This window comes from Acromyrmex echinatior, chromosome 15 (genome assembly GCF_024713525.1).
Source record: "Acromyrmex echinatior isolate Ae372 chromosome 15, ASM2471352v2, whole genome shotgun sequence".
Lineage (NCBI taxonomy): Eukaryota > Metazoa > Arthropoda > Insecta > Hymenoptera > Formicidae > Acromyrmex > Acromyrmex echinatior.
Window position 1 is genome coordinate 3,887,209 of NC_141866.1, and position 26,949 is coordinate 3,914,157.

The 26,949-nt window shown below is 34.5% G+C and overlaps 1 protein-coding gene across 1 annotated transcript in view; it reads right to left on the minus strand.

Moving 5' to 3' along the window:
* Positions 1–695: 695 nt before the first annotated feature.
* The window catches only part of twz (BTB/POZ domain-containing protein twz), a 31,918-nt gene continuing 5,664 nt past the window's right edge, over positions 696–26,949 (minus strand). Inside the window, exons 2-5 of the mRNA XM_087413742.1 lie at positions 18,827–18,913; positions 18,084–18,287; positions 7,435–7,640; positions 696–6,732 (exon numbers count right to left, since the gene is read on the minus strand). Coding sequence (XP_087269868.1) covers positions 6,236–6,732; positions 7,435–7,640; positions 18,084–18,287; positions 18,827–18,855 — 936 coding nt within the window. The 5' untranslated portion in view covers positions 18,856–18,913 and the 3' untranslated portion in view covers positions 696–6,235. The remainder of the gene's footprint in view (positions 6,733–7,434; positions 7,641–18,083; positions 18,288–18,826; positions 18,914–26,949) is intronic.

The following is a 26,949-nucleotide window of genomic DNA, read 5'->3' on the forward strand; positions in this document are numbered from 1 at the left end:
CCCTATTTAGAGGTTTGATGAGAAAACTCGATATTGCTTGTAGCATTGTAATCTTGTGCCATTACGCTGAAACGCACGATAGTCATTACGGCGAACGAATGTTTAATAATATATGTCTATCTATATAAAATAATATAATAACGATAATATAATAACGATACTTATTAAAACTAATTACGTTAATTCACGCCACACATTTGAAATTACAAGCCAGTTGATATATCCTTAATGATAAATTCTGTTTATTTTTGCCAAGATACGAATTTCTTATATTCATTTCTACCAATGCAGATTAACTTTAATCTCAGCTTTTTTTTTATTTGTTTCTAATTTTAAGAAATTCGAAGAATAAGAAAGAAATAAAAGAGTAAATTAGCGAGTTAATTAAAGTTAAACCTTATTGATAAAAGTGGATATTATTTTTGGAGAACAGTTTGTTCTCCAAATATAAAAAAAGTCGATTTATTTTTTTATACTTCATTTATTACTATTTTTTTTTACAAATACTTGAATTAGATTCGCTAATCGCCTTTTGAATTTTGCGCCAGATGTAATTTGAACGTAATCTGTTTGCCACCTTCACGCCGAACGCGTAGAAGAAATACACGGATCAAATCAAATCGAGTAGTTCAATTAACAACAAGTCATCATTCCTTGATAATATTGATAATATATTTAATAATACATAATTCCTATTTTATTTATATTTTCGAAATGTCTTGCGCTTGGATTACATACTTTCGGATAATTAGTTGCATCCTTTTTAACTGTTAATTTGACTCGCGTTGTGGCGTGCGTATTGGGGTGAAGTTGCCGTCAATTTCGTAAATTTTCCGTTGTCGTTAACGGATCGTAAGCCGTGGCATCGCGACGCGTCGTGAAGTAGTGAGTATAGTCGTAAATGTAACAAATATCGTAAAAATCGTGAATAGGAATAATCGCGCAATGTAAAAAGTGGTAGAGAGATCCAAGATCTATCGAGAATTCGTTAAAATAACGCATATTTCGCGAGATTGTTTGGTCGAGAATCGTTGCGCGAGTGCGTTGATCGATGGAGACGCGATGTCTTCAGATATCGTATCTTGTGGATTTAGTGCTTTTTTATTCATATATTTATTTATGCTACTCGTGTTACTTAATCATCAGAATGTGTATATCATAAATATCGTTATAAAACATAAGTGATGTATTGTGATGAAAAGTGCGAAAAGTGTGTAAAGTGCTGCAGGGAACAAGTGAGCATCGTGATATTGGTGACGATGTCGTCCTTGACGCGTGAAGTTGGCCGCGAGATCTACAATTTCCCGCCTCCGCCATATTAAATCCGTTGCGTCTATTCGTGCGACATCGCGGATCGTAATCGATGTCGAGTGGATCGTATCTCTATGCGATCGTATCTTGTTAGTAATATTCTTCCACCGCGGTCTCGTGAAGTGCACGTTGCGTGTGAGAGTGTCGTCGGAAGTGCTGTGCGGAGTATTGTACGAGTGTAAGATTTGTTTGCATACTCCAACAAGCTCCAACATGCTCCTGCCATAGTTCTCACTTTCTACTCACTCTAATGAGTACATTGGAGTAGGAGCTATGATAGGAGCATATTAAAGCATGTTCCTTTACATTGAGTATCTCTATATTGAGCTCTAACATGCTCTAAAATGCTCCTATCATAGCATTTATTGCGCTAACGCGCTTGTTGAAGTGAGTAGGAGCTATAGCAGGAATACATTGGAACATGTTGGAGAATACAACGCGAACAAATCTCTATATTTTGCCAATCAGTGCGAGATTGTGTCTATCATGTTTTTGCAAGTGAATATTGTTAATCATTATCCTCGAGAATTTCGTGCAAGTGCCATAAAGGAATAGCAAGGCGTTGAAGGAATAGTGGAGATGCTGTGAGAGAAGAGACCAGAGGAGTACCAGTGGAACAATTGTACGGTTAGTGTAATTATTATTTATTTGTTTATTTAGAAATATTCCAAATAAATAAAGAGATGCTCCTATAAAAGGAAATGTCTGATTGTTTTCAATTTTTTAAATTAAATTATGTGACTTTGGGGGGGAAAGGGGGAAGGGGGGGGGGGCAAGGAGAAAAGAAATTGAAGACAGAAAGAGGGAGATAGATAATGTGTAAGAGAATTGAACAAGATTGAATTGAATAAACGTTCAATCAATGTTTTTTGGAATTTGACTTTATTACTCAGCGGTAGAGATTATCATTTTAAAGATTTTTGAACGCGCCTTTTCATAATACTTTGCTATTAATAACGAAAGAATTTGTTATCAGTATATCGCATTGGTAGTGTGAATGAGCGACAGTTTTGTCAAATGAACTCCGTGCGACTGTAGTGTTATTTGTCCAATGAATCTTTCACGGATTATTGATCGGTATTCATAGTCAGATCATATATTCAAGATCATCTTAAGTTCTCAGTCTTGAGATGTCATGAACCAATCAAAGGGTTGCATTAGCGTTTTAAGACATTTAAGATGGTCTTGAAATAAGAACTGACTATGAATACCAGCCATTGCCTTATGCTGGTTTATGCTTTGGTTTTAACCCTAAGATGTTAAAATTCAGCCAATGGAATATAGATTTCGGTTAGGACTGGCAGCATAATTGGCTGAATTTTAGAATTTTAGGACTAAGATCCGAAGCATAAATCCAATTATATATTATAGATAACTTGATTAAAATATACAATATATTGTAATTAATAATTACTAGTGACTTCAATTATTTTCCACACAGTAATATTCTTTTAAAATTAAATATCCGTTTGTGAAAGATGATAAAGATATTAGTGTGTGTGATAATTATTTTTTAAGATGTTATTGAGACACTGTTTTAATTTGTATATTATAGGTTAGTGTATAATTACAGTTTCGCTGCTATGCGTCTTGTGCTGGTGAATTAAGTTATTATTTTATTTTCTTATTTTATTCTGAGATAATGGAGTTATATATCAAAGAAGTTAATATATCAAATGTATGTATAAGACATGAATATCATGAAACAACTGCAAAGAATTAAGTCTTTTTCTGGCAATCATTTAGCCAGATTATTTAATATCTTAATATACATATATATTTTATATACTTTGAATTCTCGTATGTTTTTAATCACGATACGTATAAAATTATACATATAAATTACAAATTGTAAAATTTACTTACAAAATAATACTTACAGAACATTTAAAGTAGCTCTTAGTAGTTTCTTAGGGATATAAATTAAACTTGTATTTTATTGGTTACTTGAAGCAGTAAATTTTTATGTTGATTTATTGCAATAATTAGTTTTTGGTAGAGAATAAAATATAATATTGTTTTTATTTTTATTGTGTGGCTAAATAAAGAAAAGAAGCTCCTAGAAAGAGAAGCACGTCATTATTTTCAATTTTTTTATTATTAACTTATTATTTGATTGTAAAAAGAAAAAAATATAGAGAATGTATTTAAAAAATTGAATATGACTGAATTAAACGAACGTTCGATATAAACAATATTTTTTTAGAATTTGAATTGTTTTCATTTCAATTATATGGCATTATTAATCTGCAATTACGTAGCAATATATGTGCAGAACGATAGTATTGACACATCAAAATAGAAACAATTTAAATTGGTACATCAAAATAAAAACAATATAAATAATTTAATTCAAAAATTCAATATTAAGCAAACATTTTGCGTTTCTATGTTAGCATTTCAAAATTTTATCTTCTCTATTAAACCATTAAAAATTTCTTACTCGGTCTATCCTCTAATACCAATGGAATGGAATCTAAAGAGTAAAATCTCACTTTAAAAAATTGACAATTGAGTCATTCTTTTTCAACACTGTCTCAACTGTCGCTCTTTGTTACTTTTTAGAATTAGATTTCACTTCAAAGATTTTAGAGAATAAATGGAGATAATTAATAATCGAGAATTAAAAAATCCCATTGTTACAAGACATCCCGTTGTCTTGTGACAAATTTTTCTGATCTCCATGTTATGCTAGCTATTTTGTTCAACTGTTAATTTTATTGTATGAGTAAAACTCTTTTGCTTCGGGCGTGACGCAACATCCATAGCAATCGAGAATTGATTGCGAATGACAATAATTTTGCAGTCTCTGTATCTATACGCGGTTCTCAAATAGAAAATTTATTGTCTGTATTCTAGAGAAAAAAAAATATCGATTGTCCTGTATTGTTCAGTCTCTCGGAAAATAGGCAGTGATAATTAAACTATTTATAAAAATCAGTAACTGTTGTAAAAAATCAGAATGACATATTTCATTGGAGTTTCATCTTGGACATTAAAGAACATGTGTATGAAACAATAAGATTGCTACATCTTCCTGAAACGTAAAATAAATATTTTATTAAATCAGTTATGATATTTATAAGATTTCTTAGCAATTATAGAGAGAGTTCGCTCTTTAATTCTTAATAATTAAAAGAGCACGTATAATTTCGTCAGTGTTTATCTCAAAAAGATTTAGGTAATATTTTTTCCTGCTGTTTTCCTTTCATCTTCATGGTGAAAGATATAACTTGATTATCTCTATGAAGATTTTAATTTAACTTACTTTCAGTATAATCAATGTATATCGATTATTTCGTTGTTTTTTGATTCTTTCTCACACATGATTTTAGGCAGAATACCATATGTATATTCATGTTTATGCTACATTTATATATGTATAAGTGTATTTAGTTCTATATGTGTATGTATATACACGTTTATTCGCAATATTTACAGTAATTAGTACGGCGTTTAAATACATATAGGTACACTTTATTAAATAATAACAATGTTAAAAATCAACGCATCTGATATTCTCAAACGCAAATCGTAACACGAGGAATGGACAACGATGTTTACAATTGCGCGTACCATTCCTAATAGCGTTAAAAGCGTGCAGAAGACAGTACGACATATTGTTGATTCACTTTTTCAAGCTGCGTAATGGCTACATCTCTAGTTTCTGTGACACGTGCATTTTTTACAATGAATGAAAACGGACATGGAATTATGTGTATACGGTTAATATTGGTGGCTTAGGCTTTCTTGTGGATCACATGGTACATCGTTGCCATTATTTAGGCTCGCTATACACTGTTGACTTGCCTATATTTTTTAGATGTGACTCAATGTGATCGTTGTTATCATAAAATATTTCGAGTCAAATAATCTATATATACTTAACTATCTATATACTTAATTATACTTACTTTAAAAATATTCGCAATAATTTATTTGATATCTTCTCACGATCAACAACGATCCGTTTAAATCACATCTAAGCGTGAAAGGTCGCAACTGCAGATAAATGCCAATGTAATACTTAAATGATTTTTTTAAAAACGGCTTGTTATGATTAGAAACTTTTTATAAATTTATAAAAACTCATTCCAGTAGAATATATATATATATATATATATTATCATGCATATATAATTGTTATATATGTAATAATTACATAAAATATACATTTATAGTAATTATATACGTATAATTACTATATTATATATATTATAAAATATATATATATATATATTATATATACATATAATATACATATTTTTTGCGAATACATTAAATATTTTTGATATTCTAAAATACATTGACTTTAATTGTCCTCAAATTTCTTACTAAAAAATCTATTCTTTAATACATTTTTGAAATTTTATGCTGATTATTAAATTTACTAGTATACCGTCAGAATGTAACGAGTTTTAAATTTGCATATCAATAGTTTTTATGATTATTTTATTATTAAAATAATCGATTAAGCGCCTTCAACGTCAACTATTTCAGATTCAGACTATAATACATGCAAATAATTCTTTTAACTTACGTGTGTATACAAAACGAGACGTTGCTATTTGACAAAGTTAGTTTGTAAAACGAATGTAAATTGATGTAAATTGCAAAACTCATTTGCACTCTTTTATTCACTTATTCACTTTTTCATGATTCGAGATACAGTGTTGAGTGACTTTAATGCACGTTACGAGATCTTCATATTACTATAAATATTTCGGCATCAAACAGCAGTTGCGATTGGCAGGCTTCTATCCTTGTACCGAGATGCTCCGCTCTGTTTTGTTAGAATAATCAAAATATCCGCGATGCAGTCTTGAGGTGTTCTCCTGGACAGTTGCACTCACTCTAAGTCGTAGTCACGCTGCAGGCAGCGGATCGACTTGGAGATCGTTTTGCGCTGATGCGCCATGCTCCGTCAAGTGTTGACGGCTTGCCTGACGAACAGGTACTCCGAGAATTGTTGGCCTTCTACGCCGCCGCCGTTGCTTGCCACTACCCGGAAACCGGCATTCAGCAGTCTGGTGATCGCCTGAACGGAGTTCAATTTGCAGTAGCCGTTTAGTGGAAACCGGATGACATGACGGGCATCCTGTTGGTGCCAAGCAACGCCGGATCGCGCATCAATCACTGCTTGTGTCGTTTCCGGAAATACCTCGTCCAGCAGCGCCCGTCCTCCTGACAGCATTACTCGCTCGCCCAGATCCGGGCTTACGTGTAACGCTACGCACTCGTAGCTGCAGTTCCCATCATTGCCGCGCATTTTTTCAGAATCACGATTGCAAGGCGCGGTAGTGCAGGCAGTGCCACGACTACCGAGCTGACCAGAAGGCGGGGGACTTGGCGAAGTTGTGGTCATTGTCGAACCGTTCTTTATACGCTCCTTCTTCATCTGCTCCAATTGCCTGCACATAGCTGAAATAAAAAAAAGATGCGCGTTACATTCGGGGAGAATATTTTAACGCGACAAAATGATCTTGTTTTTTTTAAATAGGATTATTATTTAGGGGGGGGGGGAGAAATTATGGGATAAACTATAATTTAGGTTAAAATTAAAAGATAAGAGGTGTAGGTTAAATTAATATTAATAAAAAAAGATGATTTCGCAAATAATGGTAGTTTGCGATATTGATAATTAGATCATGGGAGCTCAGGAGATTTCGTCTCTATTGACAATATTATAGTCTCCTTTGGTTATATAATAAATGGGTTTAATAAATTATTGAGTGTTTGAGGAAATTTTGCACGTAAAATGCGATTTTTCTCAAAATGTACATACTGATTAGTGTCCCGAGGGAGTATATTTCATTACCTCATTTTTTAAGTATTCACAATTCTATATTATTCCAGCAATCGAGTAAACGACTACTTTAGAGTTTGTTATTACTATTCCATTATAGTTGAGCATTGCATAGACGGTTCGGAAGTCGATTAAGAGATTATTATAGAAGAGAAATGATATATCGCGATTTATATTAAGAACGAAAGGCAAATTCATCATCTTTGTTTTATTATGCGATTGAAATCGTGGTTTCCGTATCTTTCTTGCACGTAAACAATTCAATTACGGGTGTTGAAGTAAAAAAAAACACAAGAAATGAAATTAACGAAATTTACGCGCAATATCGAAGTATCGTGCTTCTTCCAGCAGTAAATCTAGGTCGGCAAAGTTGTCGGGTATCAGCAGCCGGGAATTTCGCATAAAATTCAATATGTGCCGGAACATGCCGCCGTCTCTATCGATGAAGTAGTGTTGTTTTAGCGAGTCCAAAACGATAGGGATGCTGCCGTTAAACAATTTTGCTAGCCTGGATTCCGGGTATCTGGAAAAAATCACAAGATTTTTTTTTAAAAATAAGATTGTCATGTGTGAAAGTTATAACTTTTATAACTCATAAGCATTAATCAGTGATTGAAAGTATGAGAAAATTTCGAGAAAGTATTATCGTGTTTGATTCATGAGACTTCAACTTCGAAATTGTTACGTGACTGATGCATACGTAATCATATATAATTGACATTATTTATAAAAATTGATCTGATATCTGAAGTTATGAGAGTTCGATGTACACGGATTGCATATTTAATGTCATGAAAATTACACTTTCTATCAACTAACAGCTAACTAAGTGTTGGGCAGGTGCTGACACTTTGGTCACCTGCCAAAATCGCTTCAGGTAGCTGCGTGCTGTTTTCGCGATTGATGGTTGTGTACAAGCAGCTGTTCATTTAATAAATTCCGACTCGACGCACTGACTGAATTAAGTTTGAGCAGTAAGTTATAGTTATTATGAGAGCTCGAGAAGTGAATCATGATAACATTATCTTAAAGAAATTGATTAAACGCCTTCTTGAATCAAAAATATATTCAGATTTTTAAAAATAGATATTCAGATTTTTTAAAGTAAATATTAAAAAAAATCTGAATATGTGAAATATTCGAAAAATAGGAATTGAATATCTTCATGGATAAAAACGCAAATGTAGAACAAAAATGACATTTCCAATCAGAAAAAAATTCAACCATTAATAAAATCCATTAGCCGATCATTTATCGGAAGGTTTCAATTTAATTCAGTTTAATTAAAAAAGTCGTTCATTATTGAAAGAAAACAACGAAATAGAAAAGAAATATAGATAGAGAAGAATTGAAGCGGGAATTTGTTACGCGTGAACGAGGACAGAGCGGTAGGATCGTAAAGACAGCATAAGATACGCGCATGAAATCTACTTTAACAGATATGCAGATGCACGTGTGTGTATGGTTCTCGAAGTAGCAAGTCCATGCACCGTATGTATCACTTTTTCCGGCTTCTTTAGAAAGTGCCCGTGACATTTTCGAACGCGTTTCACAACATGTTCGCGAATGCTGCATCGTTCAAAGTAGGCTGCAGCTAATCTTCTTACTACATCTTTGCGCTCTACCGTTGCCGTTACGATATCCCTTCCGTGCTTCGCAATTACATCTCGAAGATAATAAGAATAATGTAACGTTTCGTTACGCATTTAATCTCGCTATAAATTAAAGCTATGAAATTATAGAAAAGATGGGCCCTGACAAGGAAAAATTATAATTCTTATTCTTTTTTTATAGCGAGATAAATTTAATTAAGTGTCTTAAGAATTTAATTATTAGCAACGATATAGAAAATCATTGTATATTTCCGAGGAAAAACGTGTACTATTTCTGATCCCCCTCCCCCTTATATGTAATTTTCTTAAATGGACATCTAATTTAGTTCTTATATCAATTTAATAATGAGAAATAATTATTTTTCTTATAGTATTTCACTTTATTAATTTCGCCTGGTTTTTTTTTAGCGCTCATTATTCTAACACTAATGATGAAAAATGATAAGCTTCTTATTTCTTCGATAATACTTGACATAATTTTTATATAAAATTAAAATTCTCGATATGCATGTAAAAGATGGTTATACCGTAAAAGTTCGAAAAATTTGAAAAATCGTGGATTGTCCGATATCCTGTTGTCTGTAACGAAGGTTAATAATGTCACGACCTCGTAAACGAATCACACTTATGGAATCCGTGTCAATCAGCTTCACGGCGTTTGTTCGCATGCGTTCTCATACGTGCCGTGAGCGATGCTGTGTTCTGCATGCACCGCCGAAGGTCGTCGTAATTTAGCATATAATAGACGAATGATCTGGGAAAAGGACGAGATGGAAGAAGAGAAACGGAGGGGGGGGAGGAGGGGGGACGTAATAGGGAAAAGGACGGTTGGAAGAAGGTTGACTCTAAGGACCACGATGCGACGAGAGAGAAAGAATCGGCTCTCCTCTCTGTGTATCTCGTCGTTGTGCGTTATGGCACAACGAGGGGGAAATACCGAGGTAGGTACCTGGTACCCCCTCAGGCCGGTTCCCATACCTTCCATGGCGATAACATATAATAACGACGGCCTCATGGAGCCTGTGGGCGATCTGACTTCAGCGAGGAAGAGAGAAGACCGCGGGGTAGATACAAAGGTATACATATATGGAGACTCTCTCTCTCTCTCTCTCTCTCTCTCTCTCTCTCTCTCCCCCTCTCTCTCTCTCTATCTCTATTTCTATCGCTATCTTATTCCCTCTTTTCATCCTTCGCCCTTTTTCTTTCTCTTTCTCCCTCATGATCTCGCTTTCTATCGACTTCCCACTGATACTTTGGTGTAAGAGGATAGAGAGAGAATCGCTGTTAGAATGGGGAAATGAAAATCGCTGGATTTTACCTCAAAGCGTGCGCGAAATTTTATACGGTATAGTTAATTTTCTATAGAATATCGAAGCGAGTTATTGTAAGGGAAACTTCACTCTTCCTCGGTGAACAAATCCCTTCTCTTTCTTCGCTGCAATTGCCGCGGGTAAATTAAAATTCACACTGTAATTTCGGCCAGTGAAGACGTGAAAATGGTATACTCTCTACTATTTAAATGAATATTATTATTATCTCTTTTTTTCTTTCATCTATTATGCGAGACAATTTCCGAATATTTTTTTGTATTAATAATAGATTGAAACATTTTAAATGCAATAATAAACGTTATAGGATATATTCTTAAGAAATCGAGACACAATCAAAAATATCAATTTATATAAACTTCTCTCTAGAACATAGAATTAATTTACTTTCAATTTTCAAAATCCTTTAACTTTGTGTTTGATTTTCTCAACAAAGATGTAACAAGTATGTTTATAAAAATGGAAACGGATGGAATAACTTGTATTAAGAATCAGAAAACAAGAGAGAAAGTGCGAAAGTGATATCGTCAAGAGAAGCGAGAACAAGATATGTGTGCTCGTAGGCCAAGGGCCATTGTTGTTTGTGGAGGTCTGAACGACTGAAGAGGGGTGATAGGGCGGGGGAGGAAATGGTACCGGGGGCGGAGGACGAGCACCGTGATTACCCGCGGCGATTTCTTGGGCCCACCGACCAACCGAGGTCCGATCCCGGGTCAGATCCGTTCGCTATGGGAAAACGCTAAACGATCGGCTCACATCACTCAGATTCCGCTCTGCTTTCGATGTGTATAGAATATGTTCGGAGTTGTGTGCATTTTACTAGTTATTCCTCGACAAATTTCGAATTGACTTTCCCTCAAAGATTCGTCGCGAGATTTAATTTTGGAGACTTATTAAACCACGGTAAATTAATTACGTAAGGGAGACTGGGGTCAAAAATACAAATGCGTAAGAAAGAAATAGAAGTTTATAATATATTTATTACAAACTTCTGTCTTCCTTATTGCATATACTTGCATATTTTGTTTATAACGTTTTTTTATATAAGTGTTACTTACCCATGTTTACCCACTTTTGACCCCAGTCTCTCTTAAAGTTATAGAAAAATAAGAAGATATTTTTGATAAATATTTAATAAAATAAATTTTATTTTAACAAAATTTTAATGTGATATATGAAGATTTTTAACTAACAATTAAGAATTTCGATTTATACAAATAAAATATTTATCCTTGTTTTCGCTTAATTATCTGAGCTTTTTTAATGACTAAAAAGATTGTTGTATATAGAAGTGTTTTCACCAGTTTGAAATCTTGTGCGATAAATCGTACTTTATGAACGAAAATAAAGATAAGCGAATGCGCTCATGTGTGGCTGACGCATATGCAGAGATACGTGTGAGTTCGAGAACGAGACGGGCGGTGTCCGCCGAGACATTCCGTTATATCCCACTAAATTGCACGTGTCCGACTAGAGGGCGAGGAAATGACGACTTGGTACTTCACCATGGGATACCCTCGAGGCCTTGTACAGCCTTCTCAACCGGCAGGATGATCGACGATGTTTTAGGGATTATGTGATACCGGAAGCGTGGACTAATGATCGACTATTACGTCATTCCTGTAAACGCTTGGTAGAAAATGCGATACGTAACGATTAATCTTTCGCAAGGCACGTGGAATCCGCCTTAGGAGTCCAATATGGTTACATTATGAACTAAGGATTGTACATGATGATTAAAAAAGTAATTGTGGATTTCATAATTGAAATTCAATTAGTAAAGTGATTCATTCAGAAATCATGATATTATCTATACTTAAATTTAAATAATACATTTTTGTTATAAAATTTTCAAAGGAGAACTTAAAAAGATTACAACGTTGAGAATAATATTTTATCGATTAATTACTTAATATTAAATTGTTCTTTAAATAAATAATTATTGGCGGATGTGTTTTGTTAAAATATTATTTCAATTGCAGAATAATAATTGCTCTAAAACGTAATTTACTAAGATTTGATTTAAACTGACAGATTGATTAAGCGACAAATTCAAGCAACACAATTACGTTAAAAATACGTTTAATAAACGTTAGAAATTGTGTAATAAACGTATAAACTGAAAAATAAATGTTTAAAATTTGATACGTTTTTAAATTATTCAATAAACGTTATTAAAACATTTATAAGACATTTGTAACGTTTAAATGTTTTATACTAGTTTAAAATAACGCTTTTATGAGACACTTCGACGGTTTAATAAACGTATATTTAATAACGTCCATTTATACAGCATAAAACCGTTTCGGCTAAATGTTTTTTAAACTTGAATTATCTGTTTGGAAAAGTAATAATGTAAGAAAACATAAATAATATAATCACAGCATAGAACCAAAATAAAGCATTAATAAATTTTTGAACGCGTAATATACAGTGCAAGAATTGCATTTTCTGTTTCGAAAAATGAAATCATACATATTTTTATATATTAAGTAAAAACAAGTTAATGAATATCGCGTTTTCGGTATACAAACCTGCGGTTATCGCATAAATAGACATTTACTAATTAACATCGTGCTAGGTTGGTGGGTTGTTACGGGATAATAAACGTTTGGCGTTATTTTGAAATTGCCGATTATACACCGACGATTGAACTAAATTAATCAGCAGCATGAATTTATTATTCGTGTGCATTATATTGACCTGTTTACTTCATCTATAACGTCGTATAAACGAGGCACCTAAATATGGGCAGTCTAATAGAAACTGTTCTATCCATTGCGTTTATTAATGCAAATGAATCACGAATATTTAATCATTTATACCGTGTTTTAGAATATATGTGTATTATATACTTAACCAATATTCTACATCCCTTAATTAATCGGAATTTTTTTTCTCTTGATCGAAGAGAGAAGGTCGAAATCAATTTGAGGAAATGTTAGTCGCTTCGCTTACAATAAAAGTAAAAGGAAAATAAATTCTTATCATTATCTAAGAACATCAAATATAATCTTATTATACGGAAAGCGTTATTGATGCCTTTCCATTTGAAATTGATCCTTTAGATGATTTATTTGCTACAACAATAATATAACTAAATAATAAAGAGTTATCATTTTTAGTTGCTCGCAAAAAAGAAATGGAAACATAAAGAAAAAAACATACTTTAAAAATATATACTTGTATTTCTCTATTATTACATAAAAATTACAAAATCTTAATATGATGATTCAAAATATTCAAATTTATTTTCTAGAAAATTTTGTTTTTGAGTCTGTCTTTGTAACAAATGAGTGATATTTAATATATACATATGTTATGTACATATGTAGGACTAATTTTTTAAATGGGAAGGCATCAGTGACATCTAGGCGTTCAAAATTTAACGATTCAAATTGAATCTGTCATTCAGGATCATGATATTGACATCATATATCAAGATTAAGGCCTTTGGAGGTTGTTTTATTTTTAATATAAAAATGAGAATAAGAGTACAACCTCAAAGGCCTTGTTCATGATATATGATGTCAAGATCATGATTCTAAACGACGTTTAGAAGGTTTTAACCATCAATTGGATAATTACATCTTAGATAATTAATGCTAATATGATGCCGGTAGTACTGTAATCTTTAATCTCGAAAAGTGCTTGAAATAATATTTTGTTATAGTATTTTAAAGAACTCTCGAGATAAAAATATGGAATAAAAAAATAGGAGTTTCAGTTTAAAAAAAAATCGATTTGACCTGACTTTGGTGACGCCACTTAAGATTAAACTGACAAGATCAGTAAATAGACCTTTTTAAACCCAACAACTTTTGTCCGAAATATTTTTCTAAAAAATGCATGCTTTCCAAGATATTCTACTAACTTTTGTTCATTGTATGCTTGTTTTTCGAAACTTTTGTTGAATTTTGTTCATTATATACGTTAACGTTAGACATCTCTTATAATTGTTCAACCATTTCAAGTTTTCTTAGAATGACTGGTGGATTATTATTTTAGTTCGAGGACATGTCTTCCGGCAATCATTTCGCATCGTATTTATTATTGTTATCTTCTTGTCGCATGATTCTAGAGCACATCGTTAGCCAGCCGGCGTATAAGCATCAGCTATAGTGCTAGGAATCCTAAGTGTAAACTGCGTCAATATTAAATGACAGCGATGATGTAGCTGCTGTAAATCAGTTACTGAGTAATATATCATGGAAATATATGGTCTCTCTTGTGAAATAATTTTAATATCGTTTTAATGCGAGGGAAAGCTCCGATCGATGCGCTTATTCCGTTATGAGGATAATTAAATACATGCTAATGGGTAAGCAATGTGACGCGATGATTGTCAAACGCAAAACAGAATTGTATAATATAGAGGTTGCAAATCTGCTTTGTCAGATAGTAGTCTGTGCATGATTTTTGTGATGCTGATGATATTTCATTATCGATGTAAACGAATAAGCGGAAACTCATGTGTCATTTCGTTAATTAAATTTATGATTCATTTGAACGGAAAGAATGATGGTAGTCACCAGCGTAAACCGTAAAGTCCATTTTAGATATTGTATAATTTATGACCAAATTTGGGACAGAATTCTATTTATAATATTGCGTGTTATGTAACATCGAAAACACTTGAAGAAATAAAATACATATATAATATAGAAAATATATGTAGATATATATATATATATATATATATATCAATGATATATATTTTCTATATATATGTATTTTACTTCTTTAAATATTTTCTCTGTTATACGACACGCAATATTATAGATAGAATTCTGTTCTGAATTTCTATCTGAAATTAGTCACGAATTATAAATCATCTAAAGTGGACTTGCGATTCGAAAAACTGATTGTAAATAGAATTAGCATGAATAGAAAAAAATTAGAACATGTTTAAATTTAATTTTTTTACTAGAAACACGTTGTCGAATGATACCGTTGTTATCGTGTTGATGTATGTTTGCGCGATATTCTCATTTGTGACGCACGACGCAGCCGAGCTAGTATCGGTTGATACTTTCGACAAAGCAATAAGGTCACGTCGTGTAATGAGGGAGGAAAGTGCAACGAAGTGTGACGACGGAGATGGTGGAGCGGGGCGGGCAAGTTGTCGATTTTACGTGATATTCATTTTGCACTCTTGTTGGTTACTCGATACGTCGGCGACACTTATCCTGTCGACATTTTCACAGATTAAATCACGGATGTGTTCACGATGCGCGTCGTAACGGTTCATAGAAAACGGACCTGCGCTCCACTAACTCGACTAACGATAATCCATGCATCGCGTGTAAATTTGTCTATCGCATACTATTGTTAGTTTTAGCTCAGTTTAGTTGCCTGCCGATCTAACGATTTTCGAACTATTTCGTTACAGGATAGCTATTACATCAAAAAATGATTCGTCATTGTTAAATGAGCATTAAATTGATTACATGACGAAATTAATATAACTATCTTTTTTCACTCAGAAATTATTATAATGCTATTGTTTGTTTTAAAATTCTTTTTCATTACTTTTCGGAGAATATAAAATTATTTGCTAACTCTTATTTCGACATTTAAAAAAAACAGTACGAAATTCTTAAATTTACAAGTTTATCTGTTAAAAAGAAACAAATTTTTGAACAAGAAAAAAATCATATAATAATATCTCTTAAATTACATTAATAATATGTATATTAAAAGTAATAAAGAAATATTTTAAAACAAAAGTAGCATTTTAATAATTTCTGTAGTAATGAAAAATGTATTATATTAATTTTGTCATCATATAATCAATTCCGTGCTTTAACAATTATTATTTTTGGCGTATATCTTATCTCTCTCTTACAAAATAATATATTACACAAATTATCGATTAAATAAATCTTATTAATTTTATTTTGACTTTAATATACTCTTTACATATATTTTTAAGATAAATTAAAATTTTTTTGTAATTTTCTTTACTTTGCATTTGTTTTTTTACTTGAATTGTTTGATAAGAAGTTTGACAATATCAGTACGAGGGAGTACGAGTACATCCATCAAGATTTTCTCGCTCATTCATTATGGATAGTCTCGATAGAAACATCTTCGCAGCAAGTCAGAACTCATTGCCTATTCAGTTAACGAGACGAACGATAAGACTACCTGTCAATTATGATCAGCTTTCTCACGAACGCATCTATCGCGGTTTACTGATGCTATACCTACGTATACTGTAGTCTGACGTCGTGCACTCGTGATCTCCTTGTGAAAGGAACGATTTTCTTCGCCGCTAAGCGCACTGGATATTCACTCGCGTCGAAGTCGAATAATGTATTAAGCTCACGTAACAAGCATTACTTGAAACGAAGATCATGAGGTTGCGGTGACATTTAACAATTTAGATATTATGTCTAGTAGCCATTAAATCGTTGCCATTTATATCAATTTAAAATCTAATCTATTATGCACAAGTGAAATGTATGACATTATTAAATTTAAATAATTTAACGATTAATAATTTATTCTTCTTGAAAAGATGGAGAAGAAACGATTAAAGGAAAGAGAAGAATAGATAGCAAAAAATTTAATGTTGCGAGTAATACATAATACTCGCACTGATCATTAAAATCTAATTATGTCCATATATGATTTTAATTTAATTGTACATTAGTATCATTAGATTTTACTCTTAGTGTCAGAGATTTATTTTATACCAGTTGGAATTATGCGGAGCATAATACTCTTAGATTTTTCTTGCCAGGGTAAAGAGGATATCTGCGGGGTGATACTTCGAGGAGATTAAAACCCTCTCTATAAGCAAAGCGCAGTTGTGCTTTTACGTTACGTCTCTTTTATGCATAAAGTGCACGGGCATACCGCAAATAGCCTTTGGACACTGACGGGCACGGTAACGGTGTGCCTGATTGCGGACGATATGTTCTCAGAGATATTGCCCAGTACGAACATCCTGGAGCGTTGTCGATGGTCACGTTTCCGCGATCCGGACATCACGCTCCCTTTCTACTCTCTCAATCGCTAGAATTTCTTCATGCTGTTTAAAAGTCACACTCTATGCTTTCGCGGAAGACTCGAAAGATATCCGTTCCTGATATATAATTCACTCGATTCATCATTGTCTTCTCTTTATTAGGACGGAAAATATTTTCCTGAATATGTACATGGAAAGAATAATTCTGCTGAAGTTTAAAAATTTAGCTGTATAAGATCTAAATAATTTTGTTACATTATCGAAACAATTATATAGGAATTTCCAACATAATGTATAATGCAGCAAAAAGTTTTGACATTCTAGCAATCAATTTGAGGATCCTACTTATTTTGATAATCTAAGATTTGGTTGCATCAACGTTACTTTGACTTTACTTTCTAAATCTGAATCTGTGAATAGTCACTAATTACCCAGTGACATACTTAATACTGACAATCAATGAAGTTCAACTAAAAAAAGAAAAATATTTGAGCATTAACTAAAATATTAATATTTATATGTTAATTTCAATCTTCTAATATCATTTATTGAATTTAAGCACAAAACAAGGTTAGTTAGATCACATAATAAAGATAGGTTAAGAATCTCACATTTAATTGATTACTAGTGGCATACTTGGCACTGATATCAGTGATTATCCACTGATTCAGATTTAGAGAGAAAGAGAGAGAGAGAGAATTTTAAATCTTGCTTGAAGTTAAAGTAACGTATAATCTGGCCTAACAAAGTTATTTTCAGATCTATACTCAATTAAATTTTTAGATACTTCAGCAAAATCGTCTTTTCCATATATATAATTTCTAAAAGTAACACGCTTTTCTTCGAAATATGCACACACAGCCCTAATAAGAATCAACGGCATAAGTTATTCCATTTGTAAATCTCAGTCTTGAATCGTTGACATTTAATGCTTCTTAATGATAGAAATTAAGTTTTTATGGTGGCACTTATTAAGTCGTGGAAATGCGTCGTTTTATTCTCGACCTATGAATGATTGTTAAGAATTTTTTAAGTGAACGTATTCTTACTTCGTTAAAGTCTCGAGGGAGGACGTGTATATCGTGCCACCGACGTCGATGTGAACCGGTGCAGTGTACCTCGAAGCGGCTGCTACGCAAGGAATACCGGTCATCTTCTGGTTGTAAGTCGGGGCCGCCGGCGTCGGTGGTGTTGGCGACGAGGAATTCGACATCGTGGGCGAGGTGGCCGGCGAACTGCTTGGCGACAGCAATCTAAAAAACAAAGAAAAACACTTTTGATATTAGACATGCTAAGATTACAGTTTGCTAATCAGAATTTCTCGCAGAAAATTTTGCATATCACGTCGCAATCGAATAAAAATCGAAGAAAATTTCCATTTTTGTGCTATCATTATTTAAAAATCTCAGAATAGCCATATAAAACTTTTTCTATTTATTAACTGTTAACTGCAGACTTAATATATTTCTACCTTTGATACGTACATTTTATAGAAAAGCTATACATAGCTATACATAGCTATTGTAAATTAAGTAATTGGCTCTGTTATATTTCATATTGCGTGAGTTCTTGCGTTACATTCTATATAATTTTATATGCAACTCTAAGCACGACCAGGAAGCTAATCAAACGAAGGCGAACTATGAGTTATGAAATCGTCGACGTTGTGATTTACGATGTATGAAATTAAATGACGCTTACGGAGAGAGAATTTTACTGAGTTATATAACTCTTTCTCAAATGGACTATTCTGGGACGACTTATATTGGAACTCGGATGTAGACTTATTTACCTCATTTTAATTTGAGCGCTAGGGAACATATTGCGTTGCGCCGTCAGCTCCGCCTTCGCCTCCTTCCCATCGGCCTCACATTTCCGTCTGAAATGAAAAACATATGAATATTAGTTGTACGTATTATCAATAAAAGTTAAATATAAATTTTACAACAAGTTAAATGTAAAACGTGCGCACAAGCCATTTTTCAATGTAATTAATATAAATTAGTATATATCTTTAATTTCCTTATTTTCCTTCTTTTCTCTGTGGAATTATATTTCGATTGAAGGATTTCATGTAACATTTATCAGAAATTAGAGTCGATTGTATGAAATTTTCGTTATGTATTCAACGGTTATACCTTTTAGGCGTAACATAGGTGTCGATTTAACGTATCGATCCTCACGGCTAGTCGCGGACGACGATAACACTAGTTTAACGAGCTATTGTTTTTGGTCAAACATCGGCAATGCTGAATCGACTGAGAGCTTGGAACATTAACGCGAAATTCTCATATGCATTAATAAGGCAATTAGCGGCGGGAACAATATTTGGTGGGCGCTAGGTACCGGCCGTCCAACGGTATTCTTTTAAGCGCGCTTTCAGTGGAAAGGGTTGGTCAGTTTGGTTCACGAGTTAGAGAGGCACCCCCTTCCCCCTCTCCCCTCGAATTTTCATTACTACGTGCTCATGAAAGGCCAGCACATTATGTTACCTATTATCCAGAGGCCTGCTTTGCATAGTGTAATGCATGGTTTTTGCGACCAAGAGGATCTCGCGCTGTTAAGAGGAACCAACAAGAAATAATAAAAACAAATTCAAAGTTTATATAATTTCAACATAAACTACCGTTTCCATCAGACTGCTGCTTGTATAATAAAAAAGATATTTATTTTTTTGAGCTTTTTAAATATCGTATCTTGGTTGAATAATTCAATATTTATCTTCGCATATATATGTTTTTCTATAACTTGTTATGATTGACCCCGATTAACAAATTACAATTCAATATCGAAATATGGATCTATCTTGGTTTTATCTCAGTATTTTTCGTCCGTAAAATCTCAGGGTGCGTCGTAACAATTGTGAGACTCGAGACGGGAAGAAGGGGCGCGTTTAGTCATCGCGGTATACTCGTTTTCCACCGTCCAGCGAAGAATTCGCGATGGTCAGAAGACACGACACGTGAGGGGGTACCGGTTTTCTCCTCCACCCACCCACCCTCGCCCACATCAGTCCGCGCCGTTGCGGTGCATCGCCGCGGGAGACGCCGCGAAATGCGATGCAGCGCCTTTTCTCGGCCGCGCTGCGAGAGGTCGCCGAGCGATGCGCCCGATGCCTCTCTTTTGCTCGAAGCTGCGAAGGTGGGGAACCGGCGCGGCGGTCGTCGCAAGTCGGACATCGGGTAAAAGAGTAGAGTAAGAGATGGTGTGGAGTCGGCGGAGGCGGACGAGCAACAACGGCCATCACGGCCGCGCTGCTGCCGCGGGCTAATCGAGAGATTTATGTGGAGCTATGCATTTACGAGTATAGAAACGAATACTTGCGTACGGGATTAATTCGCGTTATTGTTGTGATCTTTAGCGCCGATGAGAGATCGATCATTGTCGCGCTCTCGCGTGGAAACACGTGTCGTCCTCGATGATCGCGTATTGACGGTATTGCGGCGAAATTAATGGGTTTTGACGGCACTTCAATCATATTCTCCGTATTTGAAAGCATGTTTGAATGTCAGATGCGGGCGAGATGAAAAATCGAACGGTAGCGTTATTGGATTAGAAAAGGTAACGGAAGGGATAATGTTACTATTTTCTTCTTTTTGACCATCTGAATTATTTTACTGTACAATATTTGCTTCTTCCGGGAACTGTATCAATTTTATATTGGATCTACTTTTTGTAGTTTTTTGTTTGCTTATGTATCTTTAAATCATTTAATTTGACGATACACGATAAACGAAAAAAGAAAATAGTAGAAAAATATATTGAATTTTATATCAATATATGAGAGCGGATGGGATATAGTTTTGATTCAGGTATACTCATAATACAACGTTGAAATGACCGGCAGCGCCGACGAAAGAAGAATCTGAAGCACGATATAGCTATAACAATGGCGATGATCATCATGGTCGTTCGAGTACCTCGGGGCGATTGGTCGGTGTACGAATGTACATTACGGTCGACGTACTGAAGCCACTCGCTTATCATTATGCATAATTACATGCGTAAAATCGACAATTAATTCAATACAGAAATTAGTATTTACGTATGTAACAAACAATTTACGTAAATAATTCGACACGTTGCAGCACACACGTACATTTCGTAGTAAGATTAATATTTAAAACATTTATATGATCTCGACTGAAGCGAGTCTGGCACATTGAGTGTTGTAAAGAGATTTTCAAGATTCTCGCATTGCGCGTTCACGAAGAAATCCCGAAATATAGAAGCTATCCAGACGAATGCCGTAATGATATCCGCGATAATGTCCATTGCGACGTGGCGATGCCTCGAGCCAATTGTATCTCATACGCAGATAGTTTTATTGCATGCATACATCCGCGTATGCGCCAACGGGTACCCTCACGGATAAAGATAGATGGAACAGAGGCTACACAATTATAATGTACTATCTGTACAACTGTCTGCGGACTAATACGACTTTCTTGTTAATGTGACATTATACAACGTATTAGAATAATCTTCAAACGGACAACTTACGTCTGCGATTGAGATATTCAAAAGGGAGATGTTAAAAAGGGGGGGGCCGATTTTGGAAGATATAAATAAAAGAAATAATATTTTTTTTTGTAAATTTTGACCTCCTGGATACGAAAAAAAAAAGATTAAACAGTTCGTAGGGAACTCTTCAAAAATTGAGCATGATATATTTATCCAAATTTTAATATTTTTGCTCAATTTTCGGAGTGTTCCTTAAACTCCACAAATTTTTAATTTTATTGTATCCAAGTCTACAAAAAACATTATTTCTTTTATTTACATCTTTTTGAGAAATAGGTCTTTTTTTTACATCCTCTTTTGTGAAGCAAAATTTGCCTGGTCATTTGGATTCTAATGTATCCATCTGACCTTAATAATACCGTACGTAGAGTATAGACTGCATGTAGAAATACAAGCTGCAAGTGGTAGTTCATGTTGGCAGGCACGCGTCCGACGTCGCGAAGGCGAAAAGCGTTTCACCGGGCGTGAAGATGCAACGTCGTCGCCTCTCGAACGTCAAATTAGAAAGGATGGTGAGGAAGAGGCGGGAGACGGGTAAGGTGATGCGAGACGCGACGTCGTCCGCAACGACACCGTGATATCCGCGTTATTACCCGAGGCCATCGGAGCCTTTTACCCAGATACAATTCTGATACGTGTACGCACGAGTGAACGAGCGAGCGACCGACCACCGACACACGCTGCAAAACGTATAAATTCGCGTTAAGGTGATCACAGCCCGAGGACACGGCGAGGCGGCTAACACGCGCTAAGGACGTGCGCGTGCACGATGTCGTGCACAGAAGAAGAGCACTACTAACTTTACGTGGACGTTCAATGGCCCGAGGACGTCGGCGTATGCAAATTTGAAAGCGATCTGTTACATTGGGCGACGATGTATCATCGGGAAAGTCTGCCAATAGACGTGAAAATGAGCCAACTATGAGAGGACCATTTTGTTGAAAAGTTTAAAAAGCTCACGTGAATTAGGAGATTACACAAAGGGGTGTAATTGAACGAGTAAACTTTGAACCAATTTAACAAATATTGGATCATTTAAAAAATATCCGCGGTTTTTTCATTCAAAAATTGAACAAAAAACCGCGGATACTTTTTAAATGACCTAATATAAGAATCAATATTCACAAGTGATAGAAAAATTTTTTTAATTACGTTAGATTAAATAATTTGAAATAACTTAAAAATAAACATATATGATGTAAGCTTGTATACACATAAAGCATATACACGTACGAGAGAGGAATATGCATCATTTTTCATCTATTTATTTGGAAAACAGTTTATTTGGCCAGGAAATTTCGTTGGGCAGAATATCACATTATACGTGAACTAACATTTGAGACAAAATATTGGACTTTCCTATATATTATATACATATGCGAATGATAAATTTTAATTATTAAAACCATTTCTATCGATTTTTTTGAAAATCTTGTCTGTTTATACTCGTGCGGGTACAAAGCTAAAATAACAGAGACATCAGACGAAACCACAAAGTGATGAAATGATACCGCATGTGAATTCATTTAGACCAGTCGACTGGATTTCCCTCTGGTGATTTCATTATGAGGGCCAGTCAGATCGGCTCTCTCTGAATAATATTTGTAATGGATCCATTTGCGAGCGCATACGAACGTTCGAACCGCAATGTTATTAACATCATAATCTAGAGAACGTAATCTTTGCACCAGCTAGTACATTGGTTTTCTCGAAATAATATGATATTGTGAATAAATTTTAGAAATTATTAATCCAATCTCTTACATTTATTTAGATATTCTTATATTTGGAGCAATACAGTATTCCATACAGTTGTACCTGTATTCCACGGAGGCTTTAATTTACCAAGATATCTACTGTATTTATATCGTGATATTTGTATATGTAGGCCGGTATGTCAAGGTTTCAAATACGATTAAATCAAATGAATTTAACCATCTAACATTTCAGTACCAACACCATAAACTCATATACTTTGATTGTCCATAGATAAGTCTATATTTTCAAGGAATGTACACACGTACCTTGACACAGACATAAATGTAAACCAAAGAAACTGGCTCAGGTGGTATTGCATTCCCATGAAAATTGAGAACATACTTGAGAATCGTAATGGATGCGAGTTCTAAAATATCAAGTTTTATTTTTTCACGAAGAGAGAGAGGGAAATAATAGAGATTAACCAAATGCTCAAAATGTTTTTAATGCCAAAGATTGGAGTTGCTTCACTTGATGAAATATTTTTTATTATATTTGTAGAATTGGAAAGATTATTGCAAAAATTGTACTAGTGAAGAAAACTCTAACAAATGTTAATGACATAATCTGTATAGTATGGCATGGAAATGTGCCTTTTTAAGAATATTATTCTCTATGCGAAAACACGTGCTTATTCAGCTCTCATTCGTCGCTACGCGAATGTTTCGTAAGGCTTGTGCTAATCTATCACGTTTTGAAACAACATCTTACTTATAGCTTTGCTCAGCCGCACTTTGCAGATTGTATAACATGAATACTTTCCATTTAATAATCTCTAACAAACTCTTAATAATCTATAAATTCATATTATTATACCAAAACTTAAGTTCTAACGTAATTTGTAGTGAGCGTAGCAATTAAGAGATTGTTTAGATAGTTGTTCGGAACTCTTCTATTTGTTGAAGAAACAAGCATTAAATCACAGTGGAATCGAACAATGGATCTACGTTTTCACCTTTCCCTCCTTGATTGGCTATATAGTAGTTGTATCTACTCTCGAGACTCGTGGCATTCTGATAAGTGCATTAAGCTACCACAATTCAGTTGATTGATGGATCGGTTCATTTATTCGCGGCGATTAACAACTTCGTCGGTGATTTTAAACATGTCGTGACGCTCATCATCTTCGTTACTTCATCTCTCAAGATAAACATTGTACAAAATGCATTTGTAACACAACGTCATTTCTGTTTCAATGACGCGGTACAAATTGTACTTTGCATTTTAATTAGCATTTAACAATATTTATTGTATGGCATTATATAGAATAAAGAAGAAACATAATACTTTTTTCATAAATACATTAAAACTAAATAAATTGAAATACGCGAATCAATTCGATGAATATTCATATTGTGATGCTGTTTTAACATTTTATCCAACATGCAGCCGATAATAATAATTTATATTATATAACATGACGCACGTAAAACAGTATTGAAAATAAAATGTTTAATATATTAATGTTGCTTAATGTTTAGGCTATGGCTTTTTAATTGTTTTGAGTAATTTTAGCATGAATCGAAGAGTGCGTTTTGTGTCTTATGTATTTCGAATTGTATTTATGAACAGAAATAATCTGAAATAATCATGATGAAAGGATATTATATATTCTCGAAATTAAAAAAATAATAACATAAAACAAAGTGGGCACTAGGAATCGACGCAAAAAACGATGTGTATTTTATCTTCAATAAATTTTAATTTTGAATAATCTGTTCCATTAAGTGAGAATCAGTTAAGTGATAGCATAGAGAGTTGAGACAAGTAATCATGAATTTTACCAAACAAATAATATCTGTATTAATGGCTTCGCATTACCTTTCATTATTTATATTTCATCTTTTCATCTCTCCCAGTCATGTTTATTTGCACTTAAAATTTTTTGTACTTTTATGTCGTTATATTGATCACCGTGAATTGCCTCGCGGAAATTTAGTGTAATTATCGCTAATATGTTGAAAGCCGTTTGAACAGTGGATTCAACGAATAATCGCACGATGGTTGCCGGAGAAAGCTTTTATAATATTAATTGCTATCCCAATCGGATGCTACTCGTATAACGGTGGTCGTCATGCTGCAAGCCGCGCGATTGTGTGTGCCTTGTTAAGGTTTTCAGTTGGAACGTTGCGCCGCTGCTGTTCCCGCGCGTCCTTTTCGTTACTCCTGTATTTACCACCTGGTACTTCATTACCGGAACGTCACTTGTCGGATACAGACGATAGACAGACGTGAATAGTTCCCGGCTACTAGAGAATCATTACCCGCAAAATTATGCGTACTTGTTTCAATGCACGGCCACTTATTGCCCTGTAGAGGCTTTAACGATCGTTAGCGACGCAACTGTCGTTTTTCAAACGATAATTGCACTCGGTATTTAGCACTTTTCTCGCTGTTTACAAGCATGTGTAAGCATTTTCAGAGTTAATCAGGAAAATTGCAGTCAAACGCTGTTGAACTCGGATAATATGTTTTTATCGAATCGTATCTTTATATTTATCTTTTACAACATGCGTACTCAATTCTATTTCCGGGTCAGGAATAAGCTTGTGGAACTTGTTCCGCGAGGATTCGTCGAAAAAAATGTAAAACACGTTTGCAGTGAGCGAAATAATTATTAGACGAATTCCATGAGCGTGGGATATCATCGCATTCATTTCTTCGTTATTTGATGTTCACGGGAATAAATAAATCCGCAATGTAAGACATTGGTTCTCCCGATCGCGATTCTTCGTGTACATTTTAGGTACACATCATTCATCGATATAAGAATCAAGATGCTAAATGCATCGTCATACGCGCCGTGGGCGTTTTTATCTTGTCGAATATTATACGTTCGCCCGAGCTTTTTATAATATTTCATCGGGTGGGTACAAGACACGCAAAGGATACACAGAGAGAAGCGCGTATACCAGCCGCGATGTAAATCTCTCTCTCCCTCCTCTCTCTCTCTCTCTCTCTCTCTCTTTCTCTTAGGCTCTGCTCTCTCAGTGTGCTTTGACGGTACTGGCTCGTATGCTGAGGCAGGTATGTGCCTATCTACCTACCTACGAGCGATTGTTGCATATATCGTTACGTACGTCGGGCAACGCAAGGTATGTAGGCACGTACCTGCCCACGTAACGCGAACCCGCGGCCTATTCCGTTGCCGCGGAGCCAAAGAGGCACTCCCGACACGCGCCAATGCATGTCTTGCTCCATTTCATCCTCGCTTATTCCTACCACTTACTCACCTACTTACCCTACGAGACGGAAACTCTGACCGAGACGAAGTGCATAAGCCGCGGCGGACAGGAATTTCATGCACTGCAACGCCAGTATATTGCAACACGTATATACTCCGTAGTATGACCAGGTGTGCACCTAGCGCGGGCAGATTTTAAGAAACGAACCGCTCGGCGCGGAAGCGCATTGGTGCGTAAGTTCCGTACAACGGTGCTTCATACTCCTTTTTTTTCTGAGAATATTTTTAATTTGAATTTTTTTTTCAAAAATCTGAAAAAATATACGTATCTTATTCTTAATTTTCAAACGATAATACGATTGATATGGAAGTCTTTAAAATTTAAACAATATACTTGCAAAAATTATTATGGTTACGTCGAATATTGATATAATGTTAAAAAGAATAAG